Source organism: Sardina pilchardus, chromosome 2 (genome assembly GCF_963854185.1).
Source record: "Sardina pilchardus chromosome 2, fSarPil1.1, whole genome shotgun sequence".
In the NCBI taxonomy this organism is placed as follows: Eukaryota; Metazoa; Chordata; class Actinopteri; order Clupeiformes; family Clupeidae; genus Sardina; species Sardina pilchardus.
The window spans coordinates 21809683-21833695 of NC_084995.1; the positions used below are offsets into that span (position 1 = coordinate 21809683).

General features: G+C 45.9%; 1 protein-coding gene across 4 annotated transcripts in view; it reads right to left on the reverse strand.

Annotated features, from left to right (window-relative positions):
* Positions 1 to 5119: 5119 nt before the first annotated feature.
* The window catches only part of ankrd12 (ankyrin repeat domain 12), a 46769-nt gene continuing 27875 nt past the window's right edge, over positions 5120 to 24013 (reverse strand). Inside the window, exons 2-13 of one of the 4 annotated variants that reach the window (XM_062521727.1) lie at positions 19277 to 19390; positions 17899 to 18049; positions 16857 to 16928; positions 15737 to 15907; positions 15031 to 15237; positions 13706 to 13848; positions 13424 to 13571; positions 8465 to 13170; positions 8063 to 8161; positions 7654 to 7797; positions 7324 to 7419; positions 5120 to 6938 (exon numbers count right to left, since the gene is read on the reverse strand). In XM_062521727.1, the coding sequence (XP_062377711.1) occupies positions 6753 to 6938; positions 7324 to 7419; positions 7654 to 7797; positions 8063 to 8161; positions 8465 to 13170; positions 13424 to 13571; positions 13706 to 13848; positions 15031 to 15237; positions 15737 to 15907; positions 16857 to 16928; positions 17899 to 18049; positions 19277 to 19336 (6183 nt within the window). In that variant the 5' untranslated portion in view covers positions 19337 to 19390 and the 3' untranslated portion in view covers positions 5120 to 6752. Of the gene's footprint in view, positions 6939 to 7323; positions 7420 to 7653; positions 7798 to 8062; positions 8162 to 8464; positions 13171 to 13402; positions 13572 to 13705; positions 13849 to 15030; positions 15238 to 15736; positions 15908 to 16856; positions 16929 to 17898; positions 18050 to 19276; positions 19391 to 24013 lie in introns of all 4 variants that reach the window. The other 3 variants (XM_062521720.1, XM_062521744.1, XM_062521736.1) reach the window with 3 other exon arrangements.

Sequence of the window (24013 nt, forward strand, 5' to 3'; positions counted from 1 at the left end):
GTATAGGCCTAGCATACCATACTAAGTTTCAGGTGACCGGGAACAAGGAAATGAGATCTGTCAGAGTGTGTTTGTGTTGGTGTGTGAAATGACTGGACTTACAGCATGAAATGGGTTATGAAGCAGAATCAGTGGGCACCTCACCATTTGCTGAGATGTTTCAAAGGTAAAGGTAAATTGTCATTGAAATCATTGCTGACTTGTACGTGTGTGTGTGTGTATGTGTGTGTGTGTGTGTGTGTGTGTGTGTGTGTGTGTGTGTGTGTGTGTGTGTGTGTGTGTGTGTTAGTGCATGCAGGTGAAAAGTATGTACTGTAAATCAAGGACCATCAGAGCATGCAGTCGACACAGTTGGCTGTTCTGCTGCTGTAGGCCAGGTACTGAGGTCATGCACTCGCAGCAGGCATTGTGGAATTAACGGTACCTGGATCCCCATTGAACACTGTTTGTACAGGTGGATGGACAGATAATCATCAAAGATCACCACAGTACCTATGTTCTCCGGGTCTACAGGTGGAGATGGAGTGGATGGATGGATGGGAGAAGACAAAGGATGCAAGGACAGTTAGGTGTTAGATATGGTTCTAGTTAGATGTCTTATCTGTATACTGTGTCTTAGAGCCAATGTATCCTTCCAACTCACACCTACTGGAGGTAGACAAGAAGTGAGCCTAAGCAAGTGATTTACTAGTGGAAAGGCTATTATTTCTGGAGTGACCCCAAAAGCCAGTACCAAATTCATTAAATGACTGAACATACATTTGGCCAGTGCAATCAGGTTGTGATTCTGACTCTGGAGATGACATAGAGAAGGGAATATAAAACAAGGATCTAAAAATGGGCAGCAAAGTAAAAAACAGACAGGAAGGAACACAGCGGTAATGAAGATGGAGAGAGAGCAGAGATGAAGAGAAGCTGCCGGAAACAACATGCTTTCTCACTCTGACAATTAAACAGACAACAGGTGCGTCAGGCAGCTGCATTCAACAACAGAGGAGGACGGGGAAAGAAATTGGGGAATAGACAGAGAAATGGAAAAGGAGAGAAAAAATGAACATGAAAGGGGGAAAAAGAGGAAGGGGAAAGAAAAAATAGCAAAGGAGAGACACAGCGTGTGTGTGAGTGTGTATGTGTGTGTGTGTGTGTGTGTGTGTGTGTGTGTGTGTGTGTGTGTGTGTTTGTTACCTTACCTCCACCAAGGGGTTTGCTTGTTTGTTTGTTTGCTTGTTTGTTTGTCTAGATAACTCAAACTCCAAGATAACTCAAAAAGTTATGGATGGATTTCGATGAAATTTTCAGGAAAGGTCTGAAATGAACCAAGGAAGATCCGGATTGGGAGTGATCCGGATCACCGTCTGGATCCAGGAGGCGCTTGGTGGAGGTCTGCTCTCTCGGAGTGCTTTCCTAGTTTTACTATGTGCTGACTATGTCTGGTGAAGCATGGCTGCCCGGCTGTCATGGCCATGCAGGCACTGCACACCTATACCTCAATCACAGCCAGAATGGATGCTGTTGCTGGGCAACGAGACCTTCTGGTATGCCAAATGTCTCCAGGAAGGAGATCAGGTTCTCGTGGTGGGAGAGCTTCTCAGCGACAGGGATAGACCCCATCATCATGTTGACAGGGGCACCATGAGTACGAGCACGGAACAGCAATAGGATTGGTTAATGGAGCTCTTCTGCCATCCTCTTGTGGGTGGGTGGGGTGTCAGCATAGTCCTTGGGGTTATACTGTACATACATACCTATAGGACACCAGAGAGGTACCCACCTCAAATGCCTTTTATTATTGCAGTTACTGCGTGCAATGCACAGCTGTTCGGACACTCCAGCCACTGTTAACACTCATCACCTCAAATTGAGCTGCTTACTTTCATATCAATGCTTCAAACTCTCTAATGCCCTGTCAGTCGCCACGCTTTGTGGACTGATGATACAACTGCTTCTAAACAGTATGTATAATGCACAATGTATATGTATAAGCGTTGATATTAAAGAGGGGATATTTGTAAATCATTGTGAAAAAAGCCAAATTAAATTCATCAAGGTTCTATCTATAAAAGCAAGGTTTCTTTCTGGAACAGAACATCTGGAGTTTTCCTCATCCCAGAGTAGCCTAAACAAAATCTGACTTTTAACCAAACCCGTTGCCTAGAATACCTTATCTAGGTTAGCCTACCCCTAATCCATACATTAGCCCTACATGCTTTAGGCCTACAAAGCGTCTTGTGTCAGCTTAGTGAAAAGACACCTACCTATGACTCCCACTGTTTGGTGGTTCTCTCTATAGACACCAGTACAACTCAGTACAGCTTGTTCAGTTTTCCCAAGTTAAATGAAACATGCCACAATATGAAATTCGCAAAATACAGCAACTGCAAGGACTTGTGTGGCAAGCTGAGCTTCATTCTGAGCGTGGCAAACTGTGAGACCTGAAGGGGAGATAACCTTTCTTTTGAATTGATCACTGAAGCCCTGCCTACAAGTCTGTGTGGTTAGCCTGATTTAACCTAATATATGGGAAGAGGTTTGAGAATGCTTTATCATCATCATTCATAATTTAACCTGTCTGCTTGACAATGTTTCTATTGGTCTTCCAGTCATTCTCTCTGTTTTCCTTACTGTCTGTTCAATACACACACACACACACACACACACACACACACACACACACACACACACACACACACACACACACACACACACACACACACACACACACACACACACACACACACACACACACACACACACAGAGAGTCCCTCACTGCTTGGATGTGCTGCTCTGTATACTGAAAAGCCTGATTATGCAAAAGCGCCTGAAGAGCCACCACCTGCACTGAGTCACTGAGTGGAATTAGTCTGCCAAGACGAAACACACACACACACACACACACACACGTGCACACACAGTCAAATATACACACACTCACACATACAATCAATACACAGTGACTGCACAAACAGTCTAACATATACACACACATACTCACAGACACCAGCACACCACATGCGGTAACATTTACCAAAATAGCATGTAGATGACAGCATGTAGGAGAAGATTATGGGACGTGTGTGGAACATTTTAAGGTCATTATGGTGAGGGACTGTGGTGAGGAAAAGAGAGGTCAGCTGCCAGATGTGTGCATTTGTGTCTCTGTAAGTGTGTGTGTGTGTGTGTGTGTGTGTGTGTGTGCGTGTGTGTGTGTGTGTGTATGAAAGCGAGAGACTCAGAATGTGTGTATGTTTACGGCATGTGATGCCAATTGGTTCAAGATGAAAGTACACAGAAGGGGAAGAAGGAGGAGGAGGAAGAGATGGTTGAACGAGAGAACAGAAAGTCACAGAGGGAAATAATTCGGACCAGTTCAACAGTGTATGTGTGTGTGTGTGTGTGTGTGTGTGTGTGTGTGTGTGTGTGTGTGTATGTCTGTGTGATTTAAATGAATTATTCCGACCATCAAACGGTGTGTGTGTGTGTGTATGTGTTTCTATATATGTATGTCTTTGTGTTTGAAATAAATTATTCTGACCATCCAACAGTATACAACTTGTGTGTCTTTCTGTGTCTAAGTGTGAGCAGACACTGTGTGTGTGTGTGAGTGTGTGTGTAGAGACACAGCCTCCCAGAGGTTCTCCCCTGTAGCTGCAGCTGGGCTCCTGTTGTTCAGGCACCTGGACTCACATGGTTCCTTTCAACATGCCAGACAGGCGCTGACTCTAAGCATGGCAAAGCATGTACTAGCCACATCTGGGCCAAACCTGGGCAATATTACAGCCAGACAGAGTTAATGGCTATATAAGATCTCATGGTTGAGGCTGATCATGTGAATTTCTACAGGAATTTCAGTTACGGCAGCACTGAACAAAAGACACCTTCAAGTACACTATATTGCCAAAAGTATTTGCTCACATGCCTTGAGCTGGGCTTGGTCCCTTAGTTCAAGTGAAAGGAACTCCAACTTTGTGAAAACAGTTTGGGGATGGTCGTTGATACCATGACTGTTGTCAACCTTTGGTATTCCTGGGTCAAAAATGACGGGTCATCATAAATGAACGGGCGAGACTCCAGTAGTAAGTGTATAAAATTCCAGTCCAGTCCAGTCCAGTCTCACATCTCGGATGGTCAGTATGTGTGCTTGTGTACATTGACACAAACACAGCCTCACTCTGCTTCTATGCCGGCCATCACGAGAACCTTTCCCCCACTGAGTTGTATGGGCTCAGGTCAGCCGAGGCCTGCAGGTCTTAGCAAATGGAAGTTAAAAACTGGACAGGAATAGGCTTAAAGGTAAGACTTGGGATAGTTCACAAGTTTACAATGAGTTGCAGGAATAGGTCATGGAGAATATGGGAAAATGTTAATATTTCATATCATGTCGTTTCAGCCTTACAGCTTTGTTGTGTGTAAGTTATGATGTAATAACTAGCAAAACCGAACCTATGCTTAAGACACCATTCTGTTGGTACGATAATATGACGGTCCAACTCAACGTAAATGCCAAACTTCTTTCTCCAGCCAGGCTCACATCGCCATAGTCAACTCAATGGAAGTCAATTCTCAGCTAATCAGACTGACCAAGGGGAGTAGCCTACAGTGCCGCGCAGTGCCCATCTGGACCTCTTGAAGACACAAACTCAGTTCCTTCTGGAAAACAAGGTACTAGCAGATGCTCTCCAGGTTAAACCTCCAACCCACTGAAGCAGCATATTGCTTAGATTACACGTGTTAATCTTGAACTGGTAACTAAAAGATGTTTCACTTTGATCTCAACCAAGCACCCCCCTGTAATTGCAAAACCTTCCATGTTGACAGAGATGATTATTTGTATGCTAAAAACATAGCTTAGTCAAATCTTACAGGATTCCAACTTTTCTAGATAGAAATGCCCATCCACATTCTGAAGACCTTTGTAGGTCATGACATGTCATTTGTACATACTGCCACCTGCTGGACAGAAATCCTAGGGTTAGGAGTCAATCATGTTACTGATAATCTGGCAATGTAATAATAATCATTATTGCCAGTAACCATTGTGATTAATCAAACTGAATTACCTTCATTAGAATTCACAATTTAGCTGTAGTGCAGGTAAAAGGAAATATACATGAGGCAAACTTTAATTTCACAACCAATAAAATTTATTCAATTATATATTACAGCTATTTACAGGTCATGTAACAAGTAAATATTAAAATAGACATATTTTTAGAACCATCGTTCAAAAGGCATTATGTTGTAAAAATAGGTTTTGCTGTGATCTCACATTGAAACTGTAAAAGTAAGGTTTATTTTTTTTCCTCTAAAGAGAAGCCACGTGACGAAACTCGTATTCCTCTTCTTTTAAAGTTCCTCAATGTGCGCGAGACAAAGACGATACATGGGGAGGTGAGCTGTTGCTAGGAGACACGACGATGGCGCAGGGTGGGGGAAAAAGCAGGGACCACTGCGGTTCACCTCACTAGAGTCCACGGAAAAAAGAACGAACGCATGCACAGCATCGACATCACAAGTCTAAGAACACCTGCTGTGATGACAACCCCAACAAGGAGAAACAGTCAGGAAGAAATGCGTAAGAAAACAAGAGAGAAGGAAATCAACAACAAAAAAATTCCAAAGAACACGCACATGCTTAAGAGTTAAGCGACATCAAACAACGACAGAGGAGACGACCAATATATAGATATATATTAAAAATAAAAAATAAACCAAACTCTGGTCCATTAAACAGACAGAAACATTAGAAGTTTTACAATCAAGAAAGGATCAATCGCTTGAAATTTTTCCTTTTTTGTTTCAATTTCAGTTCCTTAGATTGAATGTCCTTTTTTAAAATGTACTTTTTTTTACAAGTTGAAAAAAAAAAAAGATCAAAACAATAATTACACTGCTATGTACAAATGCACAATCAGTACGTATAAAATAAGTTAAAAACAAAAACAAAAAAACAAATAGAACAAATGCTGGAGCACAGTCTGTACATGGTGTATGGATATTCGTTTTTTCAAAACCTCCCAAGTCTTCTGGTAAGAGTGAAGCGAAATGGGACATCTTTCTCTCTTCTCCTTTCCCTCCCTCCATCTCTGCTGACAATGAGCCGGTTTGTATGTGGGAGGGACAGGGCTGAGTTTGATTCGGTGCTGGGGTGATCCATTATCTGCTCTGGAGGGCTGAGAAGGGTCTTTTAAGTGCAATTGGGTCAGATCCGGTCCTGCGGCACCACCCCCCCCGGAGAGTTTGGACCGAACAAGTGCAGAGTGTGGCGGTGGGCCAGACCGCAGGACCTCCGTGGTTGGACCAGGCCTGGTAGAGGACACAAGGTGCATCTGGACCAGGAGCCTGTGTTTGGGCCCAGTAGAGGTGCTCAGGCCAGAGGGGAACCGACCGCCACCCACGTGCCACTTCACACGTGCTTGCTTGTTTGCTTGTTTGTTAATTTATTTATTTAGGGTATGTAAGAGCTCAGGAGCAACGGGTCACAGGATGATGCAGTCATTACTGTGTGCAGCGCAGGTACGCTCACCCACTCAAACACACAAACATTCAATCAAACACACACACACACACACACGCCATTCAAACACAAACACACCAGCTCCTCCAACTAAGTGCTTCATGTTCGCTGTGAGGCCAGACTACCACGCGAGCAGCCATCGGCTCCGAGGCTAGGCGGCATGAACATTCCCTGTTCCGTCCTCGTAGGCTCAGGTGTCGAGTCTTAAGGGTCGCTATGGTGACGTGGCGGGGGAGGTCATATGGGGGTGAGGTCAAAGTCGTCGTTGACCTCCACCAAGGGGATGTAGAACTCAGAGATCTCGAATATGCTGGTGGACTTGTAGGTGGCCGGGTCGAGTTCCTGCAGCTTCAGCTGCCACTCCAAACGCTGCACTGCGTTCAAAGCAGCCGCCTCGTGCTGCTGGCGCATCAAGAGACACGTCTGTGAAAGGAGTGAGGGAAAGAGAGAGAAATGGGGAGGGTAGGAGAGGGGAGGAAGAGGGAAGGGGAGAGAGCAATGGGGAAGAAAGAGATGAAGGACATGGAAGGACAGAGGGAAAAGGGGAGGGAGAGATGGAAGCCAGAAATAGATAACAGGACAGAAAGATGGAGGCAAAGAGGAAGGATATAATTGAATAAGGTTGAGATAGGAGAGGGGAAAAGAGTGAAAGGGGGGTAAAAAAAGATGGTAATGTTATAAAATTCCAGAAACATATGCTAGGGTACTGCATTTTACTCATTTACAAATGTATCTTAACCATGGAAAAAATATGAGTTTCAAAATGGAAAAAATAAAAATTTCTGCTAGTCCTTCCTGTCAGACCTACCTTAAGTTTGTCAAACTTGTCATCGACATCCTGCAGCCAGGACATGAACTGTCTGGCATTGAAGCGATCTCTGACAGAGGTCTTCCCATCTTCCCCCTGCACACAAAGCCAAACAACTCAGCATACCACAATTTTAAAAAAGATAAAAATAGGTTTATAAGTCAGGTTTATAACCTTCCCATTAGCGACCAACTTACAATAGTTAACATTCAGGGAACTTCGCTAAAAAGATAACTACTAAAACATATAGGCACTCCCTCTCCATAAATTACTTTCCTCATTAACAACAGTGCAGTGATAAGTGGTGTAAAGTAGCTTCATGCCACTTGCCTGGACTTCCTGGGGCATGTTGTAGACCTCAGCGTCCAATAAGACAGTGCAGGCGCTGAAGGGAAGTGTCTGATTGGCTAGTGTTCTGGCAGCACGGTAGTGGACACGCAGGACCTCCTGCTCATTTGAGACTATCAGCTTCTCCTGTAGATAGCAAATAGACATTGCGTTACATTTAATTGGGACAATAGAATTGCAGTTACGACCAACAGCAGGCACTTGTGCAAGCAACAAAGGGACCGCAGAGACCCTGCATGCAGCATCCTCTTGACCCTTGCCTCATAACTAACAGAATTGTCACTCAATACAAATTACACTTCTGCAAGGTAGTTGAAAATGGGGTGTTGGTAAACCACATTTCAAATCTCAGAAAATCCCCTCAGAACAAGGTCAGATCTGTCTCACTCACCCGCTCTATGCTGTGCTGAAGCCTCAGTTTCATCCGCACAACTTCCTGCTGTTTGAACATCTCCTTCAGGGGCTCAGGCAACGAGGGTGGGGGAGTTATCTGTCATTTAAGAAGAAACAAACCAACAAGATCAATAAATAAATGACTTAAAGGGACAAACCAAAGCACTGTATTAAATACAATCACCTGTCTACATGTAAAATGTCTACATTTACAATTAGACCAAAAGAAAATGTCTCTTCAGAATCCCCAATCACTCATCTTACACTCATATTTTTCTAAGCGTTTAGAGATTAGAGAGTCACAGTTGGTACCGACATCGCACGCAGACTGGTTGATCAGTTTATTAAGTTTAGTTTATTTCACTGTAATTAGTTTGTAGACATGATGCCGAGAACTCACGGTTGGTATGCACAGCTTGCTGAGTGGGTTGCCATGGATCAGGTATGAGCCGTTGAAGGTGACGTACTCATCGTAGTACTGAGGAGCCTGCGGGATCACACTGCAGAGTACCTTACGCTTCTCCTCAATCTTCTTGCGGATGTGCAGGAACTCGTAGTAAGGATTGGCCCGCTCTGTCTGATAGGGCTGGATCTCCTCCAGCTTCAGAGAGTCCACAATGGCGGCCAGAGACTGCTGAGTGCGCTCCTTCATCTGCTGGGCCGTCAGGACGGGCTGGGTAGGAGGAGCTACACGAGGCATCTTCCTCTTCCTCGGGTGATGGAGCTGAATATCCACTTCATCCTCTAAGGGGCGAACCTTAGCCTTGGCTCCAGAGGAATCAATGTCCCTTTCCGAGGTTGTGACTGATAGTGGGGAAGAGCCTCCTGAGGTACCCTCCAACAACCCCATCTCTGTGCTGCCGTCTGACTGGCTAGTTGCACCAGAAATTGGACCCTTCTCACCTTCACTGAGGGGGACTACAGGCCTAGACTCTAAGGGTGGTTGTTCCTCAGTGGCTGGCTGATCGGGTCTCTCCTCAGCGACTTCCGGTTTGCTTTCAGAAGTAGATGGGAGCTGAGTGGTTGTCTCCCAAGATGTACTGGCCTTCTCTGCCACTGCCTCGACACCACTGCTCCCGTCTGGAGCTTCTGGGGTGACCTCCATCGGCTCCTCTGGGTCATGGGCAGGACTTGGGCACAGAGATTCGGCTTTCTGTGAGGACGACGAGAGAGAAACTTGTTCTGTTTTTTGTATCTGAGCATCGCTAGAAGACAAGGTTTCAGTTTGTGGCCTTGTGACTACAGGGTCTGTTGTGTCCATCACCTGTGTTGCATCTTTTGTCTCTGCATTTCTTTTGGTGTCTGGGCTTGACTTGAGTGTGCTCAGAGGAGTTGCTGGACTGTTCATCCATTCCATCCTGGAACCCGCCAATGTGGACTCCTTGTCTTCCAATCGAACATCTGCTGTTTCTGCTACACTTCTATCCTGCGGCTCCACACTTGTGGGCAACGGGCCATCTGGTCTTAGAGAGGGATCGATGATGGCGTCAATGGTGGCGTCCTGCTGACTCCCTGAATGTGAAGGTGCTTTGGTGTTGGTTGAGTGTTGTTGCGGAGACGGTAGAGGAGACATTGATACGCGTGACAAAAGTGTAACAGACAAATCCCTGCTGTCCTTACTTGGGCTTTCTATCGTATCAGGACCAGATGTGTTTTCTGGTGGTGGACACTGCACATCACTTCCTGACAATGATTCAGATAGTGAAGGCTTTTGGTGGTCAACGGGAACTGCAGAAGTACAACTTCCTTGGGTGAGGCTGGATTGTTGACTGCACCCAGGATCTCTGGAGTTTGGCCCTAGCATGAAATTATGTCCTGTCACACTTCCCTCAGCTTCTGGGTTATTAAGACTCTCAGTCTCAGCCATAGAGATGGGGTGACTCTGTGCTGACTGGCTCTGATTATCCTGCACTTGTACTGAACTTGATTCTGGCAGCATGGTCCTTGACTTCTCATCGCTGGAATGGGATGATCCGGTCCTCTGGGTTTCCTCAAAGGTTCTTCCCTCAGTGGGCGCAGGCCTGGCATCCTCATCCAGGATGGCCTTCAAATAGGGAGACACATGACGGCTCAACAGTGGAGTCCTGTTACTCTGAGCCTCAGGAAGACTGTTGATGTCTTTCTCGTGGACCACAGGCGATCTGGAGGACTGGAGATTGAGGGAAGACTGGAGGAAGGGTGGCTGGGAGTCTGAAGCTTCAAGGTTGAGGTCTGAGTCATATTCAGCTGGTCTGGGCGTCAGTATTGTGGCGTGGCAAGAGTCCTCTGAACTGGCCACTGAGACCATGGACACTGACCGGGACATGTGACCTGAACGCTCGCTCTCTGGCCTTGGGGATCGACTAAGGCTGTTCTCCAAAGCAGGGCCCAACTTTCCGAAGGCAGACAGGTTCTTGGAATCAAGGGACACCGTTCTCCCACTTGTGGCGTCCCTCAAGGGCTTGTCCCGGCTGTGTAGTTCAGAGGCCTCTGAGCTCTTTGAGCGCAAGAGTTCCTTGCCTGGGCAGGTGTCACCTGTCGAGGAGGAAGAGGAAGGCGTTTTGGACTTGTCTTTGTTACTTTTCTGTTTGCTGAGGTCAGAGCCAGGCCTCTGCTTCATCCTCTCCCGCTCCTTCTGCTTGATCTTCTCCAGGTGTTTTCGGTGCCATTGCTCGATCTCCTGGTCCTTAAGACTCAGCATTCGCTCAAAGCTGGTCTGCATCAGGTCGTCATTGACCAATCGTTTCTCTTTAGGCCGGACATCTCTCGAGGACGGTGAGGCTTTGGATTTGGTCCGGTCTGCCTCTGGTTCACTAGGCTTAGGCTTCATTACTTTGCCCTGCTGCACCGAGCGGTCCTTCTCCTTGTGCCTTTCCCGATCTCGATGGCGATCAGAATCTCGGTCTCTTTCCCGTCTGTCCCGATCCTTCTCTGGTGTCCTGGGAACATCCTCCTTCAACTTTGATTGGGCAGATTTGCTGCTCTCGGACACATAGCCCTTTTTGTCTTCCAGAAGCAGTTTAAGATTTGAGCCAGAAGAGGAAGAGTTCTCTTTAGATTTTTCCTTTTTCCTATCCCGATCTTTATCCTTCTCTTTTTCCTTGTCCTTCTCCTTTGTTCGATCCATCTTGCTGTGGTCTGCTGTTTTATCGGGATTTCTGCTTTTCCTATCTGAACTGCTTTTTTCTCTTTCTCTGTGCTCGCCAGCAGTGTGTTCCTTTTCAGAACGATCCTTCTCAGATTTCCTATCAGGTTTATCCTTACTTTTGCGGTTTTCCTCATGCTTTTTGGCTGTTGTCAGCGATTTGAGTTTTTCACTTTCCTTGTTTTTATCACCCGGTGAATGAGAGGTGCTGCCTGATGTCTTTTCCCTCTCTTTCCACCGATCAGTGGAATTCTGCAGTTCATATTTATCGGGGAAGTGCTCGGTCTTGATCTTCTTTTCCTTGTCTGTGTGTTTTTTCTCAGACTTTTCTCCCTCTCGATCCTTTGAAGGTAGCTTCTTATCTCCTTTCTCACGGGAGCTTTTCTCTGAGGGCTCCTGGTGTTCCGGGTCAGTGACATGCCTGTCCTCAACCTCCTCCTTCACACTGTGCTGAGATTCTTCTAGAACCCGCACTGAGCCCACGACATCTGGCACACGATCCTCCATTTCTTTATCTCTTACTTCCCTCTCTCTTTCCTCTTTGCAGGTAGTGTCCTTTTTCTCTCTCTTCACAGACTTGTCCTTCTCTCGCTCTTCTTTTGGTCGCCTGTCTTTATTACTGCCACTACTACTAGTACTGCTGCTGCTGCTACTATACTTGTCTTTTGTCGTCCCCCTCTCTTCTTTGACAGGCGATCCACCAGAGGCCTTTTGCAAAGAGTTGCCCAGAGAAGAATCAGCGCTCTTTCCCATGGACCCGAGTTCTTCATTCTCGTCACTTTTGAAGAAGTTTTCCTTCCAGAACTCCCGGTCAAACTCCATGTTTCTTTGCCCATCCTTCCTCCCATCCTTCTCTTTTGGCCGATGGCGGTTCTTGTCTGCTTCATACTCCTTCCTAGATTTCTCCTTGTCTTTTTCCTTCTCCTTATGTTTGAGCTTGTGTTTCTTCACAACCTTTCCGTCTTTGTCAGTCTTTCGCAACGCGACGTCTGTGCCGTCCACGCTGTTGCCCAAGCTGCCATCTTTGAAAGGGCTGGAACTTCTGTCATCACCCTCCAGGCCCAGGTCCTTTTGGTGGTGTTTGCTCTTTTCCTTGTGTTTGCAGCCCTTACTACTAGAGCTCTCTAAGCAGTACTCGCCGTCCGTGCAATGGTTGTACTTGATACCGTCGACTTGACAAGGTCCATCACCTATGGGCACACAAGTCTTAGAGTTCTCCTGTTTGAGAGGAGTGGTGGGCTGCTTGTCGGACAGGCTGTGGTTGAGCTTAGGCGACTTCACCGCAGACAAATGGAAGAGGTGGACGGAGGAGTCGTCTTTTGGACTGAAGGACATTTTGAAGGAGTCCTCCTCCCTCGTGACCTTGTCAGAGTTTTCTGACGTTGTGGACGGGGAGAAAAGCAGGGCTTTGCTGTTCTCCTTCCCGTCCTCCCGGACCTCTTGGTTCTCCTTGTTTTTACTCTGGCTCTTGCTCTTCTTTTTCACCTTGCCCTTGTCCTTCTGGTCTGAGATAGAGATTCCACCTTGAGAGTCTTTCTTCGTCCGGCTCTCTGCTTTGTGTCCGTCTACACCCCCTGATCGCGTTGGAGAACCCTTCCTCTCAGCAGGAGCGTCACCCTCATCGCTGGAGCTATCTGAAGTGCAGTAGATGACCCTGGAGGCTTTGGATTTCTTGGGCTTACTTGAGGCGTTGGGAGTTTCACTCTTGCTGGCCTGCTTTGACGCATAGTGGTTCCGTTCTTTCTCCTCCTTCTCCTTCTGACGCAGTTCACGACGAAGAATATGTCTGTCGTTCAGTGCTTTGCTCAGGTCCTCTTCCTCTTCCTCATCTTTGAACTCATACTCATCAAGGCCAGACACAGAGGATGAAGCTTTCGCCGTCGTCCCTGATGCGTGCTTGTTGTCAGAGTCCTTATCTGCATCAGAATCGTCCATGTTGTCATCCACACTGGACGGGTTAACAGAAGGAGGGTCCTCAGAGTCTAGAGTGACAAAGAAAGAAAAAAAGTGTCTGAAACCTTTCTAATGTGACATTAATTTGTATGACAAAGGTTAATTGGAGACAACCAGGGTATAGCACTATATATAGCTATACCCATAACTACTGTGTTCATCCTGGACTGAACATTTAGACACCAGGATTCATCTGGTATTATGGAGTTGACACAAACACATTTGCAGCTACTACACTAAGCTACAGTGGGCACTCGTTACCTGGTCGCTCCAAGCCCTTACCAGAGGAGCTGTCTTCAGGGTCAGACAGCTGCACCTCTCCCTTCAGCAGCTGTTCCAGCTCCTGCGAGTCGGCCACATCCACGGGCCGCTCGCCCCGCTTGTTGGCCTGGAACGCGTTGCCCCCGTTCCGCAACAGCAGCTTCACAATCTGCTCGGACACACAGAGCGAAGCGTTGTTGTAATGAGGACAATAATATCAAATCAATATAACATATACATTTCATCAGTTAATTTCATATGATGCACAACACAAAAGTGGATGTTAGGCAACAGCAAACATACATCTTTGTGTCCACTGCTGGAGGCATCGTGAAGAGGCGTGTCATCATCCAGGCCCTGCGTGTTGACCTCTGCCCCCGCAGAGATCAGAACTTTTGCCACGTCGTAGTAACCAAGGTTACACGCCTCATGAAGCGGAGTCCAACCTGTCAGTCAGAAGTGAGATGATCAGTGTTTTGGCTTTATTTTTGAGGCAAAAAATGTCACCTAACAGCCGTCAACATTTGATAAGACGCGAAATATCCACTGGGATTTTGCTTCTTGCTATTACATCTGTGCTCTGTGGCTAAGCTGCTGCCTAGCAGATAAAACCTGTTTAAACAACTATGGCCTACATTTAAAAGCAATTTATAAGGCAGAAACGATGCCACATGTCTATATGCAATGCGGTCAATGCCACTTAGAAAGTCTGTTTAGATCCAGTGACATTGCAGTCATGGAAACAGAAAGTCACATTTCGGTACTCCATCACTATTGAGCATTTGTAAGCCCGACCTGAATGAACTTAATCATTATTCACAATCTTGTTACTATACACAATGTTGACAATCTTAGGCTGAATAATTAAAAAATGGTAAACTACATCACATTGCATCACACTGCATGTGTATTCATTACATGCCTCATGAGCTATTGTATTATTAAAGTACTGCAAGCTTTTCCTTAACGTACATACATGCAGGTAATTCCTTCATTAAAACTCACAGGAATTTATATAAATGGCATGCATCAAACACATTAAAAATATGACACCTCACTACCAAACTCTTCCTCTTACAGTCACAAGCGAACTAAATCCCATGTAGATTCATTTAGGAGCGAAACTACAAGCAACATGCTCCACAGCGTCTATTTGGATCCTTACTTCACATCTGCAGTTAACATAATCACTTCTCACTAACCACAGCAGACAGCAAAGGCAACAGACCACAGCAGTGAGAGGATATGTGCAGACCCGCATTGTGCATATTCTCAGCCAGACAGAGGAACAAGATGCCGTCGCTAAACAAGCAGGCACTACCATACAATATGCCAAGTCATGCTGACTGTGCAATTATGACACTGCGCAGTAGACATGCATGTGTATACCTGTATGTGAAGTACTACTTTGTTGTGGATACGATTTTGTGTGAATATGTGCATGTTCATGTCTCTGCATATCTGTGTGCATGTGCACATGTATGTGTTGGTGTCTGTGTGTATGTGTGTGAAAGGGAGGGAGAAAAAAAACGACTTCCAGCTCATGTCACCCACCCACACGTAAAAGCAAGTAGGTGTAGGTGTGTGTAGGTGTGTTTGAGAGAGAATGTTTGTTTCTGCGTCCTCACCTGCGAAGTCCTTGACGTTGACGTCGGCCCCGAGGCTGATGAGCTGGCGCACCTGCGCGACGTCGCCGCGGATGGCAGCCATGTGCAGCGGCGTTTCTCCGCGCTCGTTGCGCTTGTTCACCTTGTCCTTCTGCCGCGGCGCCGAGCTGCTGCCGGTGTGCTTCTTCTGCACCGGCGGCGTCTGGGATGGGTGAGACGGCGTCGAGTCTGGGGGAGAGGAGGAGGAGCAAAGAGGAGAGGAGAAACACGGGGGGGGGGGGGGTTGGGTGGACAGAGAGAGGTGGGAGGAAAGGGAGACAGAGACAGAGAGAGGGGGGAGGTAAGGAGGAGAGATCCAAAGAGCAGCAGGGATTCAGAGCAACAGAGAGAGAAAGTACCAGTGAGTCACCACCTTCCCTTTCACACACACACACACACACACACACACACGGATCAGGCAGGAGCGCTGGCTTCACTCAGACTCTGCTGCAGGAACACGAGCAGGCTCTGACGTCGAACAACTGCAGCACGTGCGCACACACACACACACACACACACACACACACACACACAGCAGTACTTATTAGAGGAAGTGATGTTTTGTACATCAGCAGAGCTGCTTTCAAGTGAGTTTACTCCAAAGATTTGTAAATAAGGTAGTTATAGGTGTGTATAGGTATTCACTGTGTGAGCGTGTGTGTGTGTGTGTGTGTGTGTGTAATTTTACCTGGGCTGTTGTCCCTGGCCGTCATCTGCATGAGCAGGGCCATCTGCTTGCGCTCAGATAGCGGGTAGCCAAACAGGATGTTAACTGGGGTGGAGGAGGAGGAGGATGAGGAAGAGGACTTCTTCCCAGCAGCCTCCTTCTTGACCTTCTTCTTATCAGGTCCATCTTTCTCTGAGGAAGGAGAGCGACCAAGCGAGAGAACAAGAAAGAAAGAAAGATAGGGAGGGAGAAAGGGAGAAAAGGAGAAACAGATGAGTCATCAGCTCTGCACTCCCTACAATCACTTAACTAAACACACACACACACTACTGCAGCACTTGGATAATCCTCTAACTGCACAAACACACGGAATTGGGACACTTTATGTCACACCATATGGATGAAACCATGGCGGCGCATGAAGAGACCAGTGTAGAGAGAGAGAGAGAGAGAGAGAGAGAGAGAGAGAGAGAGAGAGAGAGAGAGAGAGAGAGAGAGAGAGAGAGAAGGAGAGAGAGAGGAGGAGAGAGAGAGAGGAGAAAGAGGCCCATCAAGCAACGTGCACCTCCCCTCGACGGACCCCCATAATTGTACTTCACCTATTGTCATCATGCAAGACTGTGTGTGTGTCTGAATATGCTGCCAGAAATAGAAAAGGCAGTAGCTAGCCTTGTTAAGTATCGCTATGGCAACAAAAAGATGGCTAGTAAAGACCAAAATAAAATAAAAAAGTTAGAAATGAAAATAGACCGAGCAATATGAAACACTAGAAAATAAGGATTCTACTGACTATCTAGTCACACAACATTGAGGAAAAGAGGAAAAGTTCAGAAATGGCAGCCGGTGTCAAAAGAGGGCATTGAACAGCACCTAGGGAAGCATCCAGAAGGGGAGGGGGGAAGGATTTCCAGCTCAGGCCAGCCACTCACGTGTGAACACACACAGGTGTACAAGTGTGACTGCTTGAATGAAAGTGTGCGTGTACTTGAGTGCAAGAGAGTGGGGGGTGTAGGGGCGCATGCTTGTGAAGGAACTCTCCCGGCACAGCACAGGTAACCTTGTGGCACTTGTGTTTGTTTTAGGACTGCTTGTTGGGTTTGTCTGTTTCTCTGTCTGTCTGTCCCGCTGGAGGAGCAGTTACCTGCGTGGATCCTGCAGGGCGGCGCTAAAGAGTCGCCCCAGGCTTCGCTCGACTGGCCGTGGTCAGAGTCATCTACAGCACAGGGGCAGAGATGGAGGGATGGACAGAGCAGAGGAGAGGAGAGGAGGCAGAAGAGAGCACTGCGTTACACACACACACACACACACACACACACACACACACACACACACACACACTCCCTTTCTCTCTCAATCACTCACTTGGGCATGCTTGCCCACTCTTCAGACTGCAATTACATGAGCCATGATGTTACATGTCCACAAAACCACATTTGTATGAGGTATGAGATCACACATCCACACACACGCAGATAGCAGAAAAGCTCCTTCACATCCACACACACACACACACACACACACACACACACGCGCAGATAGCAGAAAAGCTCCTTCACAAGTCAGATAGACAGACTTCCCATCTTCACATAAGCTTCAATTCAGAGGGCATCGAACTTTGCTTGTATGCATCATCTTTTTTGTTTGCGGGCATTGCGTATATGTCCGTAGTGTATTTCACCTGTGAACGGTGTGAGTTTGAGTATAGGAGTTAAGAATGTGCAAAGAAATTATTTGCAGGGCTCTGCAGCAGCAGAATGTAACGGGCTAGTTTGCTTTGTGAACAGCAGAGGAGACCCGAACTCTTATTTTCAATGCATCACAAAGAAACTCATTTCAGAACACCCAGACCTCATCTTCTGAGGTTGATGGTGTTACTGGAGAAGTGGTAGCAGGCCTAGCAGGCTCCTGTGTGTTCAGTGGGTTCTGGAATATGCACATAAATACTTGGGCTCATCTCGACGCAATTCCACACGGCACCACATGGGGGCCATGAAGAGCACCACAGCCTAGATCACACACAGGAATGCTGCACACAGGAGGTGAACTGGAGCACAACCAACCACCAAAGCTGTGGGCTAAAACTGTTAGTGTGTGTGTCACTGGGTGACTGCATGTCAGAGCTTTAGAAATAACACTGTGTGTGTGTGTGTGTGTGTGTGTGTGTGTGTGTGTGTGTGTCTTACCAGTATCAGAGTCCTTCTCCTGATTGCGGGGTGGGCTTACAGTGAAGGACAGCTTGCGCTTCATGGAAGACTTGGATTTAGCCTCCTTCCCCAGAAACTCGCTGCGGTCCAGCTTAGGAGTCTTGGTGAATGGAGAGATCTTATCCTTACTCTGAAAGGGGGAGGGGTAGATTTGTGGAAAGGAACAAAGATGAGAGGTAGGAAAAAAGGCAGGCCACACAGAGGGAGGGAGGGAGGGAGAGAGAGAGAGAAAGACAGAAAGATTGTGACAAAGAGGGAGAGGGTAAACGAGTGAAGTAAGTGAATCCAAACAGCCCAGATATGAAGATGAAACTAGTCATCAGCAGCCACCCAGATTTGGGATGACAAAAACAACAGCGATTGCATCATGTGGCACTACCAAGTATTATGGGATGCCACTCAGACATACAGTAGGTGACGGGCATGCAGTGGATGATGGGCTACACCCTCCACAGAGGCTACCACCACAGGGAAAGGGAGTTCAGTCTGTGTCAACTTCATGACTCCTGTAAGATATCTCAAATTCACTAGAAGTCGCTCTGAGCTACCACAGCATCTGCTAACAACCATACTGTTAGAAACAACCCAGTCATCACATCAGTCCCTCCTCGCCCGCACAAAAGCAGGAAACACACGCTCATCCACGTTCTGTTTACTTCGCTTTCCCTTGGCTTCCTCTGGCCAAAGGGCAGTGTCATAAAAGCCATTCATCTCCGCCAATCAAGCCTCTCCCCCTCTTTTGATTCAGGTTTGCTCGCCCACTAAAACACCACCCTTCCTTATGATTTATATTCCCCCCCCCCCAAATCCTTGAAGAAAAGTTCATATTTAAAAGCTTAATTGACTTGCTTTCCAGGGATAGTTTTTGCCCGTATGATTGGCTCACACTGAGCACTTCTCTGCTGTGTGTCCTTCAGAATGAATTTCATCTGAAAGTAACCATGGTAACAGATGTTGGGTGAGGTTGCTGAAAGGTTCTATTTTGGTGGAAGTGGTGGTAGTTATTATACCTTGATTATTTCCCACACGCCATGATGGATTAAAAAATGATTTAGTCAGGGGACAAATGACCAAACCATTAAAAGAAAAAAATAGACCAGCAAGAGAAATAAAAAAATGGTGTATACTATATTGACCCTCAGAATGCTGCAGAAAGTGTAGCTGAACTGAAAGGGTCTTTCTGAACACTGACTGTGGTGATAACTGTGATGGTGCAGTGATCTGTTCTCTCACCACAGGTGAGATGTTAGGATGGATGAGGCGTGACAACATGCTGGAGTACTTGTGTATATCTGGATGAGGACTCATTACGGTAAACCAAAGTCACAAACGATGCCACGCTGAACTTGAAGCTCACCTTCTTGCCGGCTTGTTTCTCCACCATGGCGCCGTCCCTGTCTGAGCCTGGCTTGGCCATGGTGCTGCCGCTCTCTGGCTACAGCAGCTAAGGCCAGCAGGGAGCATGCTGCACCTGCAACACACAAACACAAGAGGTCAAGAAACTGCTTCAAAAACACATACGTTCGGACATTCGACACACGTTCGGCAGTTTGACATTTTTGTCAACTTAAACACTGATTAAATGATACAGCTTGCGTTAGCAAGAAACTCATCTGCCAAAGCAAAAGTAGTATAGTACACAAACCTATAACATATGATCAATGACGAGAATATAAACATAGGCTGCAAAAGCCTTTAAAGGGATACTTCACCGATTAGCATTAAGCTTTGTATCTTTAGAAAACCAGTCATGTTTTTGAATGGTCGTGCATCATTCCCTCAGTTTGCCTTACAAAGCTTAATGCTAATCGGTGAAGTGTCCCTTTAATGAAAACGCATCCTAATAAATTCTTTCACACAGAGGTTTGATTCAGAGAAAGGTACGATGCAGTGCAGTCACAAGATTAAAGATGCTTCTTCCAGAAAGATGAACCACCCCAACAAAAAAACAACTGTCCACTCCCTGGAATCTACACCTAACTACACTCACATGGTTGAAACTGCATTTTACAGAAACACAGAATATGTGTGATAACACACTAAAATCCACAGTGCCTTTTTTTCTGGCAGATCTACTGTATACACTTGCATACAGACAACATTGAAATGGCTACTTCCTGTCAAAGATGCGTGACATTCCCAAGCACTCAAACTTAAGAGCAGAAGGTGAACAAAATAGCAGAACTAGGATTGATCCACAGAAGAAAAATGAATTAAGAGCTACAGACAGACAAAAGGATGGACAGACAGACACGACGCGACAGACCAGACAAACCAAAACCAGTCAACCCAACATCATTCTCCCTTTAAATCATACCCAGATGTATTTTAAACACACACACACACACCACCCCCTCCATCACATACATAAACACACACACACACTAACCACATAAAAGGCTCCGTGGCGCTTCTGCTGTTCGTGGCAGACACAACAGATCCCAAAAACATCCCACCACGCATGTGTACACACACACACAGCTTTATGAGCCTCCATTGACGACATGAATAAACCAATAAGGATGAAGATGACTCAAGTAAGCCAGTTAAACCAGGGAAGTCACCGTCTACACCTTCATCATGCGTTGGCATCATCCTTTAGCACACACACACACACACACACACACACACACACACACACACACAGGAAACGGTGACCTGTCCCCACATTGACACTAGTCTACATACACATAGTCGGAAATTTTGTTTGTGAGTAAGCCATGTAGTAGGCCACATAAAGCACAGCAAGGTGTGTGTATGTGTACGTGTGTGTGTGCGTGCATGTTAATAAGATCAGAGGATGACTGAGGCAAATGACATCACAGGATTCAGTTTCTTTGCAGACAGGAAATAACCCAACACAAATGCGTACGAGCGAGTGACCGACCCTAGAATTACGGTTCGTCATCTTCAGATAAACAAACATGCCTTCCACTGCACTAAACAACCTCTGGACAGACGAACACGCCTCCTCTTCTACTACCCAACTGATCACAGCACGCTGTGCTATTCTGAGATAAAGCCGGTCAGTGCGCCCAGTACTAAAAAGTCTTCACTTTTTGTTTAAGTTGGGTGCTCTCTGGTGTCAAAGTTCCGTTTTTTACCCACATTTATATGTACAAAACATTAGCATGGAAACTGATACTGCTGCAGATTAATTTCTTATTGAGATTGTCGCTAATGTTTTCTTTTTTTTTCCCATGCATTTTTTTTTTTTTTAATATACTGCATTCTTGCCAACGTATTGCTTCATAAACATTAATACTGCTACTGATATCAGTGACAACCTGATCACCATGTGTAGCAGGGGAGCAATGGGAGAACTCTGGTGTAGTCAATTCTTAAAATAATAATAATAATAATAATAATGATAATATAATAATAGTAATTATTTCAAAGTAGTCAGAGAGCATCTCTCAAAAAGAATAGATAGACAGGAGATTACAGATCTACATTAATGCATATTTCAATTAAAGCTCAATCATTTTGATTTCTGAGAGCTCAGCCCTTTGACACATTTCAGCATGTCATGCAGACAAAGCATCCAAAAATAGATGGAAATACACTAGAGCCAAGGCTGTATAGTTCACAGCATTCACCCACAGCAGCCCAATTACAGAGACGCAAATGATCTGCAGAGAGCGAAACACTGAAGCTTCAGAGCCAGAGACCAATCAGAGCACTGATACATACCCCTCTCTCTCTCACACACACACAGAGCCTACATACATATTACAGTAGCGTGCACACACACACACACACACCTCATTCTTCAACCACACACACACACACACACACCTGCCTCAGTAGAGTTAAGAAGTTTGGGGGTACAAAAAGGACGAAAGGAACTCGACTCCTGAGGTCAGAAACTGCTACTGCTCTTAGTGAAGGCCTGCCAGGCCAGCATTGGAGGGAAAGAAAAGAGAGAGATGGAGACAAAGTGAGAGTGAGAGAAGGAGAGAGGATGGAGAGACAGAGAAAATGGAAAATGGAGAGATAGAAAGGGAGAGAGAGACTGAAACGAAAAGACAAGGAAAGGAGAGGGAGGAGACCCACAAATTAGGGCATAGGGGACTACCACTGCTAGACAAGACCTTGCATGTGGTCTGGCAGCTCCGAGGTCAGTCCCAATCTGAGAAGAGGGTTAAAACCTTGACAACCTTAGAGATGTTCTTCCGTAGACAGCCCTGGCAAGATCAATCCAGGAAACCAGGCCCTACATTGTACTACTACACTAGTCTACAATACTACACACACTTGGAAATTCTGTTAGTGAGTAAGCCATGTAGCAGGCTACATAAAGCAAGGCTCTGGCAGTTCCGAGGTCAAGCCCAAGAAAACAACAGAAGAGGAGAGTGCCGATCAAAGTGTCAAGATCAAAAGCACAGATGTCTTAGTCAGAGGATAAATGTCAAATGTTTACATCCGCAAAGACACACAAAGGTGTACAGAGGTGTTGCGCACCAATGACAGGCCATTTAAAAAAAAAAACACAAGCAGCACAGAGACAGTGACCCCACAGACGAGCGCGGACACCACCTCTCTGTGAGCCGTGAGCACCTCAGGCCTTTAACACACTTTCTTCATCACTTCAATACACCCTAGGTTTCCAGGCCACCACAGACTCAGTCAGTTATTTAGTCAGTCAGTCATCGTCAGAGAATCAGGCTCTACTGGTGCCTCAAAAAGGCCCATCCATTGCTCAAGCAACACGGTCAGAAGAGCAGCAGCAGCAGCTTCTGTGGTCCCCTGGCCCCACAGGTCCCTTCTGCAATGAGATACTAAGGGCCAACAGGGGCTTCACAGCCACCATCACTCTAGCCTCTGTGCCTAACTTATAAGGACACATCAGTGTGTGTGTGCGCGTCAGTGTGTGTGTGTGTGTGTGTGTGTGTCCTTTACTCTGTGGATGGCCATTCTCAGAGGATGAGAGCAGGGGGACTGTTAGTGCTGGGCGGTATGGCCAAAAATGTATATCACGGTATTTTTCAAAATTCTGACGGTTTCACGGTATATGACGGTATTTTTTTTTCCATGCATAATCAGGTGTTCGCAACATTTTCTATGGGTTGACCAAGGAATTACTGCAGTAGATTGGCTTAGGATGGCCTATTTTACTGTCATGATGAGTGAATATTGTAGAATAATTCCACACTAGTAGTAGTATTACAGGTTGCATGGCCATGATGCTGTTTACAAAGAGGCACTCATGATTCTAATGGGCAATTGCAGTCAAAATACAGAACTTTTACTATGCAAATTGCACAAACCCACACAAAAAGTAGTGCAAATACTTATACTTCAAGTTCAAGCCCAAGTACACTGTTTTCAAGTAAATATAAAAAGGAGATATAAAACAAGTGTGACTAAGTGAAGAGACTGCTCCGCTAATATGCCTACTCTGTCAAATATAGGCCCATCAGAATCATGCCGTGTTGTTATTGTGTGCTCTACACATAACGTTAGTGGTAGGCTAACGTTTACAGAATTCACGTGAATGTCTTGTTAGCCTATCATGTTACGGTTCGCTAAGCAAAATGTAAACGCAAAAGTTCGTTTCAGTGCACTGATGACAGTCAAGATCATGACTAACTAACCAGCTAGTATTGTTCAGTTCATGTCTGTAACATGTTTTACTTGCTACTTGGATAATTTCAGCGAATCTTATTAAGGTAAGATGAATTATAAGAGCATAAAGCTTTCCTGTGTTCGGTGAGTTCGCCTACTAGCCAGCTAGCTAGTTAGAGCGGTGAACACTCTTTTGGTTTTTTTTGCCTACTGGAAAATCCCTTTCAATGTAGATTATTAAGACCAGTGATGCTTTCTTTAACTAGGGGAACAATTTAAGGTATTCTGTGCAACACCCGTAAATAAATCCCTTAGCAAAGGAACAAATAAGCCTTCTGCATCATTATTAAAGGGAAAACGTGAGGTGTCTTGTGCTACAGGCTCCACTGTTTACTTTCTCCATGCGTGTTTAGAAGCGCAACACTGAAAAGGGTCCCGTCTGAAACAATGACGCGCGACGCAGCATTCCGCCCACAGTGTAATCAAATACACCGGTATGGCGGTATATTAAAAATTCATATCATAA